Raw genomic sequence first — 15370 nt, forward strand, 5'->3', positions numbered from 1 at the left:
GTCAGGCAGTATCAATGGAAATGAATATACAGTCTGCATTTCAGAACAAGACCCTTCATCAGGACTGGAAAGGAAAGCAGAAGATTTCATAATTAAAAGTTGGGGGGATAGGATGAAGGACAAACTAGAAGGTGATCAGGGAAGCCAGGTGGTGAAAGAGGAGTGAAATGAAGAAAGAGGTTGGGAGTTGATAGGCGGGAAAGGTAAAGGGCTGCAGAAGAAGGAATCTGATAGGAGTGGAGAGAAAACCTTGGGAGAAAGGGAAAGAGGGAAGGCACCTGGGAGAAGCAGGTTCCCCTCCCCCACCTTGTATTTTGGCATCTTCCCTTGCCTTCCAATTCTGTTTGCCGGATCCTTTAGCTTCCCCCACCCCCAGCACCTCCAGCTGTCCCTCCCGCATCCTGTGCGTATTGTTACAGATCACCCGAAGGACCTCAGACCTTGTTCAACTTCCCATTGTAGAACCTGAGCAAGGGGCCAAACCTTCACCTCAATTTCCATGGTAACTGGAATACCAGGCTCTTGTCGGCAATGTTTTAAGCTGTTTTTTTCAGAGCATTGCCTCCGTTGATCCTGTAGAATTAACTGCACTGGGCAAAGCTCCAATGCAACTAATTCCCACAGTCTGCTTATCGAGTCTCTGCTTGCTTAGACACCAAGAGTATTGCTATTAGCACAAAGTGGAGATCGTGCTTTTAGGGAGACAGAGAAGGATATCCCTGGGCTATTAATACACAAGAAGATTGCTAACATTAACTGGTAAGGCTCTGCAGGTTGTAACATATGTCCATAATAACCTGAGTTGAATTAGGCCATGAATTTGGTCAGTACCTCAAGGTCACTTTCACCTGAATTGCACCAGCTGGCTGCGACGTAGTGTGTTTACGTGGTTCAGGATATGTGCGTAAGCATGCCTGTGTCTTGTGGTGTCAGTCCAAAAGCAGCCTCGTGGAGCATGTTTTCCAGCCAAGAGCTGTTGATTTAGTTATCGATTGCAGGAACGGAGTTTGAATAATGATGGCAGGCCCCAAATATTCAGAAGGATTAAAATTCACTCCAACACACAGAAACTTCCTTTGTTTACTGTCCTTTCTCAAGATATTTTTAATGCTTAAACTTTGACTCTTCCAGTGGAGCTGTGAGTAAATTTTGCTTTAATTTGGCATTCTGTTTTCCATTTCACTTTCTGGCAGTCACTTTAATGAGGTACAGTGAGATGGTGAGCCAGTAAGTAAGTAGCCAGGGCTAATGATCTAGGAAACTTGTAATTGAATCCCATCATTGTGCTTTCATAATCTGAATACATGTGGAGGGAAAATCATTGAGAAAGTAATGATAGATCTCATAGTTCGTCCTAAAAATCCAATTGGTTCATTGATGCCTAATAGGAAGGGATTTTGCTGTCTTTATTTGATATGGGATAAATGTGACCTCTTATCCCAAAGCAAATAAATCAGCCACTGTCAAATGGTGAGGAGCCTCAATGGGCCAAAGAGCCTGATTCTTCTTCTGTGTCTTATGGCCTAATTTAATTAATTTAACTGCTGCATGAAGAGGACAATCAGCCACTCTGTTGGTTTGGAGAAAGTGCTCACAGTCAAGGCAGCCGGGGCAAGCATCAAGTTGTGTCTTTGTTAGCAACACCACATTTTATAATTGCACAGTGAGTTTCTCAATTATTTCAGGGCAAGTGGTGGCTCATTGCCCTGCTGTGGTTGTGAATTAAATCTAATGCTGAATATTAGCTGTGACCAAGCACGGTTGGAGTTTCACTCACTGCAGGCTATAGGAACAGATGATTGTGACTTTGGGGAATGTTGTCTCTGCACAGTCATCAGGTGATATCAGTTGGCATGCACCAAACAGCCAACTGTTTGTATTAGGTAGATCCCCTTGACTTTCTTTAGTGTTCATCGAGCAGGAAACTCACAAATTAGCTCAGATATTCCATGATGAGAGCACACCAACGTTCTCCAACTCTGCTGAATACAATGCCTTAGCCCCATTCCAATACCTCCTAATGAAGCAGTGTACAAATTTTACATTTCACTCATAAAACATAGAAAACCTACAGCGCAATACAGGCCCTTCGGCCCACATTACAGTGCCGACCATTTACTTTCTTTAGAAATTACCTAGGGTTACCCATAGCCCTCAATTTTTCTAAGTTCCATATACCTATTCAGGAGTCTCCTAAAAAAAACCTACTGTATCCGCCTCCACCACCATTGCTGGCAGCCCATTCCACACACTCACCACTCTGCATAAGAAAAAACTTGCCCCTGACATCTCCTCTGTACCTACTTCCAAGCACCTTAAAACTGTGCCCTCTCTTGTTACCCATTTCAGCCCTGGGAAAAAGCATCTGACTATCCACATGATTAATGCCCCTCATCATCTTGTATACCTCTATCAGGTCACCTCTCATCCTCCGTCGCTCCAAGGAGAAAAGGCCGAGTTCATTCAACCTATTCTAATAAAGCATACTCCCCAATCCAGGCAACATCCTTGCAAATCTCCTCTGCACCCTTCCTATGGCTTCCACATCCTTCCTGTAGTGAGGCGACCAGAACTGAGCACAGTAGTTCCAAGTGGGGTCTGACCAGGGTCCTATATAGCTGAAACATTACCTTTCGGCTCTTGAACTCACGGTTGATGAAGGCCAATGCACAGTATGCTGCCTTAACCAGACAGCCAAACTGTACAGTAGCTTTGTGTGTCTTATAGACTCGGACCCCAAGATCCCTCTGATCCTCCACACTGCCAAGAGTCTTACCATTAATACTGTATTCTGCCATCATATTTGACCTACCAAAATGAACCACCTCACACTTATCTGGGTTAAACTCCATCTACCACTTTTCAGCCCAGCTTTGCATCCTATCAATGTCCTGCTGTAACTTCTGACAGCCCTCCACACTATCCACAACACCTCCAACTTTTGTGTCATCAGCAAACTTACTAACCCATCCCTCCAATTACTCATCCAGGCCATTTATAAAAATCACAAAGAGTAAGGGTCACAGAACCCTGCAGCACTCCACTGGTGACCAACCTCCATGTAGAATATGACCCATCTACAACCACTCTTTGCCTTCTGTGGGCAAGCCAGTTCTGGATCCATAAAGTAATGTCCCCTTGGATCCCATGCCTCTTTACTTTCTCAATAAACCTTACATGGGGTACTTTCTCAGATGCCTTGCTAAAATTCATATTCAATATATCTACTGCTCTACCTTCATCAATGTGTTTTGTCACATCCTCAAAAAATTCATTCAGGCTCTTCAGGCACGACCTGCCTTTGACAAAGCCATGCTGACTATTCCTCATCATATTATGCCTCTCCAAATATTCATAAATCCTACCTCTCAGGATCTTTTCCATCAACTTACCAGCCACTGAGGTAAGACTCATGGTCTATAATTTCCTAGGTTATCTCTACTCCCTTTCTTGAATAAGGGAATAACATCTGCAATCCTCCGGAACCTCTCCCATCACGATTGATGATCCAAAGATCATTACCAGAGACTCAGCAATCTCCTCCCACAGTAGTCTGGGTTATATCTCGTCCGGTTCCAGTAACTTATCCAACTTGATTCTTTCCAAAAGCTCCAGCACATCCTCTTTCTTAATGTCTATATGCTCAAGCTCTTCAGTCCACTGTAAGTCAGCCCTACAATCGCCATGCTCCTTTTCTGTAGTGAATGCTGAGGTAAAGTATTCATTAAGTACCTCTGCTGTCTCCACTGGTTCCATACACACTTATCCACTGTCACACTTGATTGGTCTTATTCTCTCACGTCTTATCCTCTTGCTCTTCACATACCTGTAGAATGCCTTGGGGTTTTCCTTAATCCTGCTCGCCAAGGCTTTCTCATGGCCCCTTCTGGCTCTCCTAATTTCATTCTTAATCTTCTTCCTGCTAGCCTTATAATTTTTTAGATCTCTAACATTACCTAGATTTTTGAACCTTTTGTAAGCTTTTCTATTCTTCTTGACTATCATTTTCAACAGCCTTTGTACACCATGTTTCTGTATCCTACCATCCTTTCCCTGACTCATTAGAACCTACCTGTGAAGTACACCACGCAAATATTCCCTGAACATTTTGCCAAATTTCTTCCATGCATTTCCCTGAGAACATCTGTTCCCAATTTATGCTTCCAAGTTCCTGCCCGATAGCATCATATTTCCCCTTACTCCAATTAAACATTTTCCTAACTTGTCTGCTCCTATCCCTCTCCAATGCAATGGTAAATGAGATAGAATTGTGATCACTATCTCCAACATGCTGTCCTACTGAGAGACCTGACACCTGACCAGGTTCATTTCCCAATATCAGATCAAGTACAGCCTCTCCTCTTGTAGGCTTATCTATGTATTGTGCGAAGAAACCTTCCTGAACACACCTAACGAACTCCACCCCATCTAAACCTAGGGATAAACCACTCAATATTGGGGAAATTAATATCTCCCACCTCGACATTATTATGTTATTATTGCAGCATTCCAGAATCTGTCTCCCTATCTGCTCCATGATGTCCCTTTTACTTATGGGTGGTCTATGAAAAACACCCAGTAGTGTTAACAACCCCTTCCTGTTTCTGACTTCCACCCACAGACTCAGTAGACCATTCCTCCATCACTTCCTCCTTTTCTGCAGCCGTGACACTATATCTGATCAGCAGTGCCATGCCCCCACCTCTTTTGCCTCCCTCCCTGTTCTTTCTGAAACATCTAAAGCCTGGCACTCTAAGTAACTATTCCTGCCCCTGAACTATCTAAGTCTCTGTAATGTCCACAACATCAAAGCTCCAAGTACTGATCCACGCTCTAAGCTCATCTACTTTGTTTGTGATGCTTCTTGCATTAAAATAGACACATCTTACCTATAGCTCCTATCACCACCTCACCTTCCTGCCAGGATATTGGTCACCCTCGGATTCAAGTGCAACCCGTCCTTTTGTACAGGTCACGCCTGCCCCAAAAGAAGTCCCAGTGATCCAGAAATCTGAATCCCTGTCCTCTGCTCCAATCCCTCAGCCACGCATTTATCCTCCACCTCACTCTATTCGTATACTCACAGTCAGTAATCCTGAGATTACTACCCTTGTGATCCTGCTTCACAGCTTTTTTCCTAACTCCCTGTAGTCTGTTTTCCGGACCCCCTCCCTTTTCCTGCCTATGTCATTGGTACCAATATGTACCACAACCTCCGGCTGTTCACCTTCTCACTGCAGGATATCATGGACGCAATCAGAAACATCCTGGACCCTGGCACCTGGGAGGCAAGCTACCATCCATGGTTTTTTTCCCTGCGTCCACAGAATTGCCTGTCTGACCCCCTAATTATAGGGTCCCCTATCACTGCTGCCATCTTCTTCATTTCCCTACAATTCTGAGCCACAGGGCCAGACCCTGTGCTAGAGGCATGGCCACTGTTGTGTCCCCCTGGTAGGTCATCCCCCCGCCCACCAATACTCAAAAAGGAATACTTATTGTTAATGGGGACAGCCACAGGGGTACTCTCTGGTATTTGCCTTGTCCTTTCCTCTCTGACTGTTACTCACTTATCTGTTTCCCGAGGCACCAGTGTGACTATTTGCCTATAGCTCCTATCATCTCCTCACTCTCCCTGACCAGACTAAGGTCATCAAGCTACATCTGCAGTTCCCTAACCTGGTCCCTAAGGAGCTGCAGCTCGACACACCTGGTGCAGATGTGGCAGTCCGGGAGTCTCCTGGACATCCCACATCCAACACCCAATACAGAACACTGGCATCGCAGACATACTATCTATTCCTATTCTTCACAACTAACTTCACTCGCCTCAAGGTAATGCACTCCTTTTAAATTCTTTCTGCCGGTCTAACTCGCTGACGTCCACATGCCTGCTCAGTTGTGCCTCGATGAAACAGTCATATCACCTCAAGCTCAGTTGCAAACTGACACCAATCTGTAAGGGCTAAAGGTAATTAGCCGGGACTACCTGTTTGAATTTCATGTCCAGGAAAACAAAAAATGATTGTGATGTGGTTGGTTTGGTCCAAGGGGTTTAAAGAACACACACACACTCTTTCTCTGTGAACAATAGAGTTATTCGTGACTTGTGAGTTTAACACTCCCAGTGAGGCTACCTGGTGTAGGGGGACATAGCAATAGATTTATGCAGACTTTCTGAAGCTGGCACCACAGACATTTCATTGCATGTCTGTCAAATCTGATCTGGTACAGTATACAGGGGGCATCAACAAAAAGCAAAACATAAAGGTTATGCTGCCTACTGGCTTCAAAGCACCAAAAGGAATGTCCTCAAAAGTAGTTTCAGAAGAATGTTCATAATTAATAATCTTGTATTCTTTCCATCCTTAGTTACCAGCATGTACAGTCTTGTGCAATTGTGTAGTACAGTAATGGCCGTATACCCTCCAAAACTGCATTGCAAAGTTATTCAGTGATAGATCTATCCCCAGCAATCATGCAGTGGCAGGCCTGTACCTATCAGTATCACTGATCTAGAACATTCCTGCATCATCCAATCTAGTAATATGGCATTATGTAACTCCAATTCATCTTTGCTGACGCTGGTGTATTCTTAACTATTTAATTGTACATTTTGTATAAACAACAAGAATGCAATATTGGGTAGGGGCTTAACAATAGAATAGTTCAAGCATGACAGGATATTGTCCAGCCTCCTGTTGGTCTCTGCACATTCATGCTTTGGGAAAAATCTCTCAACCATTTTCTTCATGTAGCCAAAATACCCCTGTGTTGCTTTACTGTTTCCTCCTTCAGTGATAACACTCACCACATTGCCCACTCTCAGCAACATTTTTGTCTTTTTTGCCAAAGTCTGTTTACCTTGGCAGTAATGAAACAGTCCCCATGAGATGTTGCTGGATCTGTGCCTCGACATTGAGCACTAAGCCATGTTATTTAAGGTCACTTTTAACTGTGCTTATCCACATAAGAGAGTTGTCTGGCCTGAGGTAGATAGCCCTCTTATCATGGTGCATGGCACTCAGATGTGATCAGCGAAGGAGTCTTCTGTATAATGTGTCCAAGTAGGTGAAGTCTCTGGACCCCGATTCCAGTTGGGTGAAGGACCTTGGAACTATTAATGTGAAGTGGATGGGACAGATCTATTGCTGCACCACTGATCAGTTAACTTGTTCTTTTACACTGCTCGACATGAAGCCCTTCAGCTTCCTCAGTCTTCCCTCTACACCTGATGTCATACAATCTATACAAACTTATTGGTCCTAAGTTTTTATTCTTTCCAGTTTGGGAGCGGACCTTAGTGTTTGCAATTTTTTTTAACAATAGAGTTAAATTAGTTAGGACTTTGGGTTTCAGGGTCTAAAAGAAGCAAAGAAAAACTCCCATCTAATACTGTTGCAGCATGCATTGTTAATGAAACAGACAGACATACTTTATTGATCCCAGGGGAAATTGGGTTTCGTTACAGTCGCACCAACCAAGAATAGTGAAGAAATATAGCAATATAAAACTGTAAATAATTAATAATAAGTAAATTATGACAAGTGGAAATAAGTCCAGGACCAGCCTATTGGCTCAGGGTGTCTGACACTCCGAGGGGGGAGTTGTAAAGTTTGATGGCCACAGGCAGGAATGACTTCCTATGACGCTCAGTGTTACATCTCGGTGGAATGAGTCTCTGGCTGAATGAACTGCTGTGTCTAACCAGTACATTATGGAGTGGATGGGAGTCATTGTCCAAGACGGCATGCAATTTGGACAGCATCCTCTTTTCAGACACCACCATCAGAGAGTCCAGTTCCACCCCCACAACATCACTGGCCTTACGAATGAGTCTGTTGATTCTGTTGGTGTCTGCTACCCTCAGCCTGCTGCCCCAGCACACAACAGCAAACATGATAGCACTGGCCACCACAGACTTGTAGAATATCCTCAGCATCGTCCGGCAGATGTTAAAGGACCTCAGTCTCCTCAGGAAGTAGAGACAGCTCTGACCCTTCTTGTAGACAGCCTCAGTGTTCCTAACAGATCAGATCATTGAACGTAAATTGTCTGTCATTCTGATCCTGTCCTGGTTAATTTCTCCCATATCTGCTATGTAACTCACTCACCTCATCCAGTGATGTCTTTGGTGTTATTGGACATTCCCCACCCCTTCCACCTCATCATTCACTGTCCATTGTTCTGCTTCTAATCTGAATCCTCTGGTACTATAGTCACCCATTCTGCTGGTAGGGTTTGAACCCTGTGCTTGCCCACAATCACATTTTCATTAAGGCATCAATAAAAAATGGGAAGGGGACTTTAGCCCCGTGATGCTCTGCCTGAAAAGGTGACAACCAGATTCAAGAATAACTTCCAGAAGGCTAGAAATAAATCATTTTGAAGAAGAAAAATTTGAAGGTGAAGCCAATCAAGGTCTTTCCAAGACCTGGATCAGATAAAATAAGTCAAAGCACGTTATGAGTGTTAAGTCCAATGAACCCTATCAAATGTCTTGTTCACCAACATGGCTACTGATGCCTTGACTGCTTATGAAACATTATATGTACCTATGCCTCCACTCTGAACCAGCTGCCTGGTGTAGTTATTATTACAGTTCCAGGCCAGGCATTCTGGCTACTTGTGCTCAAAGAAGAAAATAATTCTCATGTTCAGATCCCTCCATGATGCGGCCTAACACATCAAAACTTTTGCTGAATTCTATTTCTCGGGTAGTCCCCCTCTGTCAGTCAAGATGAAGCTTGGATGTGATGGTCAGTCGCAGTGGGGTTCCTTACATTCAAAGCCTAGCATGGACTTGCTCTGCCTATCTCTGTAAACATGTCAAACCACTTAAAGCCTGCTTTTGATCACTTGTTCATCTATCAACCTTTGTACCTAAGCAGTTTTTTTCTGGTTATGACTGTTTTCGGCTTACATTAAGATGCTTTTATAAGTGCAAAGTATTATTGTTGTAGGAATTGGAAAATAATATTGATCGTTTGTGTTCTTGATCTCTGTTCAACAAGGGTTTAGGGCAAGGCTTATGGAAAGGATGGTGATTTGGAGAAGGCATTGGTGCCTGAGATGCCAGCAGAAGGAGGCAATTATAAGTAAGGAGGGGAAAGCATAAATCACACGGGACATTGGTGAAACTAAATGTTTGGGATGTGGAAGCAGGTTCAGACTTTGCCAGATAACAATGAATTGTGCTGGAATGGTTTGAGGAGCTCCAGATACAGGGGGCAGTGCAGACCTATCCTGTCCCATATCCTAACACTGCTTTTGTTTCCTATTAGCATCATTTTCAGAAAAAGTGAGGAACATGTCCCCTGATGACATCAAAATACCCCCTGAACCCATGGGAAGATGTTCCAATCACCTACAGGTATGGAGTACAGCTGTAAAAAAGAGTAACAGAAATTAGATATGAAAGATGACATACTCCGGCAAATGTTTTTTTTCTTTGAGATTCAACAGTTCTTTGGCTAAAAAATAAATCTGATTAGCACATTCCAGCTTTCTGCAGGAATGGTTTATATCTAATGCTGACTTTGAACACAGAACAGTATAGCACCATACAATTTCTTTGGCCCATAATGTGATGTCAATTTATAGAAGCTTAGTCTCGATCAGTCGAACCTCTCCCTCTTACATAGCCAGAACCCTCTATTTTTCTTACATCCATGTGCCTATCTAAGAGTCTCTTGACATCCCTAACCACCATTCCTTGCAGTGCATTACAGGTACTTGCCACTCTCTTTGCGTGGGGCAAAAAAAAACTACCTCTGACATTTGCCTTAAACTTTCCTCCAGTCCCCTCGTATTAGCCTTTCCACCCTGAGAAAAACACGCTGACTGTTCACTCTATCTATCATCCTCCTTCACTACAAAGAGAAAAGCCCTGGCTCGCTCACCCTTTCCTCATGAGACATGAAACTGGTAAATTATGTGCAAATACATAAATGAGTTAATTTGGTTGAACCATGATAAGCTTGAGAACAAGGATTTCCTCAAATTGTCCTGGACTGTATTTTAATCCTTTGTTACAGTTGTCTGTCAGTAATGTCTGCACGTCTAAAGGCCATTCTCTATGTGGAGTGGTGTCAGTACTGGAAAGGGAACATCAAATTTAAATCATGTAATCAGACAGCAGATTCATTCACTCCAGTGAAGTTGTATCACTCAACAGGAGGAATAGTACATTGCACACTATATGGTACGTTCTTATTTCCAACAATTCCAATGTTTTGGTCTCGGTAATCAATGGACATAGTTTACAAAATGAATTCTCCTCCCCCCCATCTTCCTGGTTTCGGTTGAGAGCAGAGATCCCAGCTGATGATTTTTTTTTAACACCCTCTCCTTTGTTTAGTGAGAAACCAGCTGAAACGCCTTTAATGTAAATCAGCTGATCTGGTAACTCCACACATTTTGGGTGATCCTTATCAGTCATAGAATGATGCAGCACAGCAGGAAATCCTTTAAGCCCCTGCATCCACATGAATAGCAATTGCCAATTTACACCAATGCCACTCTAATATTTTTCCCACATTCCTGTTAACTCTCCACAAATTCTATCATTGCTCTCTAAGAGCTAATGAACCCACAATCCACACGACATTTGGGATGGAACAGCAAACAGAGAAAAGCCACACAGTCAAAGGGAGAATAAACAAACTCCACACAGACAACGCTGGAGCTGTGACACACCACTGTCTACTTTTTTTTACCCTAGGGGCTTCCCTGCCTCATTACATGCTGATTTTAAATAATCCCTTGGTAGCATTGTAGGAGTTCAGAAAATGATCAGATTCAGAAATGGAAACTTTGATCATTGATTACTTGTTTGTCACCTATGCCATTGACTACCTGGTCTCGAACCTTTCCTCTATAAAATCTCTGTTTTTTACTTTAAGACTCTGATTCTAACCTACTTCACTGCTTTTAATGAAAGGTTATCAATCTGAACTGTTAACTCTGTTTCTCTCTTACTACCAGGCCTACTGGTAATCACAGTTGCAGTTTTATTTCAGGTTTTTGTCATTGCAGTATTTTGCTTTTGTAGCCCTTTGATCATGTGTCTGCGTGGTTCAGTATGCAGTGTTCTCTGATAGTACCTTTGGGATACTTTGCAATTGAAAGGTGATTTATAAATCCTTCTGATATCAGTAAGTCCTGTTGACAGCCTATGTGAAAAAAATTCTGCTATTTGTGGGCAATCGCTACATCAAATGTAACACATGACATTGTGAAATTAATTAAAAAGCCTTATTGCTCTAACAGAGTGTCTAGTAGAGTAAACTAGACCAATCAACCTCTCCTCTGAAAGAAATGGTTTCTCAGAATGAAGGCTGAGGGGCTAAGATGGTTAAGAGCAATGGACGAGTTCCATCCACAGAATCTATAGAAGTAACAGTGCACTGGGTGTGACTGACTAATCTTTATTCGTTACTACACATAACTACACTCACAGCTCAAGGCTAAAATGTTTACCATGAGTAATGTTTTGGCCAGGATGGATGAATGTGTTAAGCAGGTGTGAGAAGCTTATGCCACTTACAACTGTGTGTGGACATGTTCTGTTTTCTTATACATGTACAAAGTGTCCTTCGTTTCAGGAAGTGCAGGCCCATCCCACCCTACCATATGAGGGTTTTTTGACTCGGGCACACTTGGGGCAAGGGGATCTGGGTCCTGGGTAACATTGAACAGAAAAACCGGGTTCAGTCAATTCATTTTGCCAAAAGGTAGTAAGTGCAAAAGTCTCCTCAAATCTTGGAATCATCTTTATTTGAAGAATCTCCTACTGTGGTGGTCCTGGTGTTGATAATTTAAATAAAAAACTGCATTCCGTTTCACTCTATTTTAATGGGGAGTTTTACCACTATGAGTGGAATTCCCTCATTGTTGGTTTATGATGGAATGATGCCAGAAAGATTCCCCGTCGACTTTAACAAAAATGATACTAAGCCCTTCAAGAATGTACAAAGCCAAAACAGTACAAATAGTTGAAATCTGAAATAACAAAGTGGTGGAAATAGACAATAGATCATGCATCATCTGTTTAGGCAGAAGTAGACAGTGTATCAGTTCATGGAAACTGGGCCCTTCCACACCAACCAATCCTATCCTACACATTTTATTCTCCCTACATTCCCATCAACTCCATTGTCCCCACACATTCTTCTACTAACTTGCATCAGGGGCAGTTGCTCTTAACAGTTCTTATAGTGTTGGGATGTGGGAGGAAACTATCACACCTAGATGAAGTCCTTTCACTAGAAAGAGGAAAAAAATCAAAATAAACATCTTCATCACAATACTTGTTTAGCTATATTTTGTCAAGCATTTCTATTTCCATTTAGGAGGTTCCTTTAATGCAGATGTTTGGTTGATATGCATGGGACCAGCAGTACTAGTGGTACAGTTGGCTACAGAGGTCTTGGCTTAGGAAATTGGAAAACCAACCGGAATCACGGTTCCGTGACCTCTGTAGGTAAAGCCACCAGTCTGACTGTGCAATGAGCAATCTTAGAAACTCATTTTGAAACTGAGCAATTTCTGAACCAAGGTAGATTTGAGTTCGTCCTGGTATACTTGTATACACTTAGCCCTTCAATTCTTATTGAGCATTATTTAACATGAGCTGTTACATTCTGTCTCCGCAGGAGAAGATTCAGAAGCTGTATGACAGGAAGCTAAATGAGGGGCTTGATATGAACAATATCATTCAGAGAAAAAAAGAATTCCGCAACCCCAGGTTTGTGTGTTTTGTACTAGCGGCTTGTGAACGGTAGGAAATGGAAGGTTCTGAGGTCAGGTTGCTGTTTAACAGAAGATTCTGTGATCCTGCTGGGGCTTATGAAAAACTGGTTGCTCTTTGGTAGTAATTTAGGACAGGTATCCACTTTAGGTAAGAACGTGGCTGTATTGGTTCCAGTTAGAGAGGGATGCTCTAGAAAAAATAGATGCTCAAGTCTAGTAGATATATTGGATTGTCAGTGAATGCAGCTTTCAACATGTTGTATCCTTTGAATTTAATAGTTCCATTTTCTCTCTGTCCCTCAGTATTTATGAAAAACTGATCCAGTTCTGTGGCATTGATGAACTGGGCACCAACTATCCAAAGGTAACTGTCAATTTCAAATTCACATAGTACTGATCATTTATAATGTATCTAGTTTTCTCTTATTGAGAAATGCATTGACCTTGAAGTATGATATAAGCCAGGGTAAAGTTAAAAAACAATACATGGTGAATCGGAATGTAATTATAAGATAACACGGAAAGTGGATTTGAAAAATTTCAGGATTGTAGGGGGAAGGAACAACTCTGGGTGGTGAAATATTACCCAGTCCTCAGTTGCTCAAAAAGAAAGAACACAAACCTAATTAGTGAAGCCTTGGGCATGAGATACTTGTCAATGCTGCAATATGGAGTTTGATCAATTTATACAAATCTAAGTTTGAAATACAGTGTACTTCACCTGGCTTCTCACTATCTTACTCTATTGCTGTATTCAAAGCCCTGAGGGAAACTAAAAGCAAGTTGTGAAAAAAGACTCTATAAAGATGCATTGCTTTTGCACATGGCCAATAGTTAAGGCTGTCACCACATTCCTTTACTGCTTATTACAATCAATTCTTAGAGCCAATTTCCTTATGTATGTTAACCAATTGAGAAATGATCCAGTTTGGCATCTGATTTTTCAAGCATCAAGAACTGTAAAATAGTGAAATCCTTTTTTGCACAGTCCTAGAACAGGTTCTTGATGTTTGGATATTGGATGCGAAACCAAAATTGCTCTCATTAAGAACAATTTGTTTTGAACTTCTTTAGGCAGCATAGAAAACGGTGCTGGTGTGAGCAAGATATAACCCATATTCGTGAAGAATGGACCTCTGCCCTTTCTGGTCTTCTTGCAATGTTCTAATACAATGTTACTGATTCATTGCCTGAAATTACTTCTACCACCACCTATGTTAGGTTCATTTCGGATCCTGCAACCCTTTTTATGGGTCATAGGGGCACTTTCACATGTCTTGGGCTAGCAAGGCTTGGCAGCACCCATCCCCCTTACAGCCAATGTCCTCCAACTCTGTGGCTTACGCTGATCTCAAACATGTGGTCGTTGTTGCTCTTCGGGGGACTATCCGCCCTGGCCAATGACTTCATTGACGAGGTCCCTTGCCCAGTGGTGCCGAGTTAACACCACCCCCTCACATTATTTAGCTTGGCAGCTGGAGTCACTATCAGGATGTACCACCTGGAGGCAGACGTGAGAGATTTGGGAAATGGATGAGGACCAGTGCAGCCCCCAGACATCAAAGGGGCAACCTCTATCCAGAGCCCCCTACACCCCACCACCACCAGTGTAATACAGATCAAAATACTCAGCACAGATTAGTCAAGTTTATAAAGGTACAATCCAGAATGTACTTCAGCATTCTTTTGGCATGTTAAGGGAAATTTTGTTCAAATATTCCACCTTTTTCCCTCTACTCTTCATGAACATTCTTGGTATACTGTCACTGATACAACAAAAGAGTTTTATAGCATTTGATCCGAGACATCTTGGCTTCTGCAAATAAACGATGATGAAAGTTGATTGTAAGGCTGCATCTAGAAAATGGTGTGCAGATCTGAGCTCACTGTCAGGTCACTTTCATGACCCTTGGTAAGTACAAAGCAGATTTGCTGGAAGTAACTCAAAGATAATAGTTCCATGTTATGAGCTGAGGCTTTGAGATTCAGGACTTAATAGAGCACTCAAAACAATAGAATGAACAGACAAGAAGAGCACAGATGATTGCTAATGTTCACTTAATCAGAGATTGAGAGAACAAAATTAGTTCCAGGTCCTCAAAATTAGAGATTGGAAGAAATTTTTCTCATTTAGTAGCCAGAAGTTGGGAGATTTGAACAAAATGAGGATTGATGATAAATTAAAATGGTTTTAGATTGGCATTGGAGAATTACAGGTGTTCCCCCAAACGCTCACAACTCTTTGTCTATCCTATAGAGCTTAAGGTCAGAGAGGAGGTGGGGAGGGGAGAAGAAAGGCTTAGGTTTATGTGACCCCTTTCCAGGCTGGGATAGTCCAAAACACTTTGCATTATACAAAGTACTAAGTCAGAGCTGCTGACCTCATTACTTTCCCTAAACCTGCAATAATATTGGTGAATATGCCAAGGATACAATGTCTATGCTGCATCAAATGTAGTGTTAGAGCATTGTGAGTGGAAGCAGGGAGGTGTGTTACTCCGGATAATTCGATGTGTTATTTCTCCACAGGACATGTTTGACCCTCACGGCTGGTCAGAAGACTCATACTATGAAGCCCTAGGTAATGTTTTATTGGAGTTTGTGGGAACCAAACCTA

The 15370-nt window shown here is 42.3% G+C and overlaps 1 protein-coding gene across 2 annotated transcripts in view; it reads left to right on the top strand.

Moving 5' to 3' along the window:
- sap30bp (SAP30 binding protein) overlaps positions 1-15370 on the top strand; it is a 118262-nt gene that overhangs the window by 88796 nt on the left and 14096 nt on the right. For both annotated transcript variants that reach the window (XM_059948933.1, XM_059948934.1), the window contains exons 5-8: positions 9285-9373; positions 12657-12748; positions 13057-13117; positions 15283-15334. In XM_059948933.1, the coding sequence (XP_059804916.1) occupies positions 9285-9373; positions 12657-12748; positions 13057-13117; positions 15283-15334 (294 nt within the window). The remainder of the gene's footprint in view (positions 1-9284; positions 9374-12656; positions 12749-13056; positions 13118-15282; positions 15335-15370) is intronic.

This window comes from Hypanus sabinus, chromosome 23 (assembly GCF_030144855.1).
Source record: "Hypanus sabinus isolate sHypSab1 chromosome 23, sHypSab1.hap1, whole genome shotgun sequence".
Lineage (NCBI taxonomy): Eukaryota > Metazoa > Chordata > Chondrichthyes > Myliobatiformes > Dasyatidae > Hypanus > Hypanus sabinus.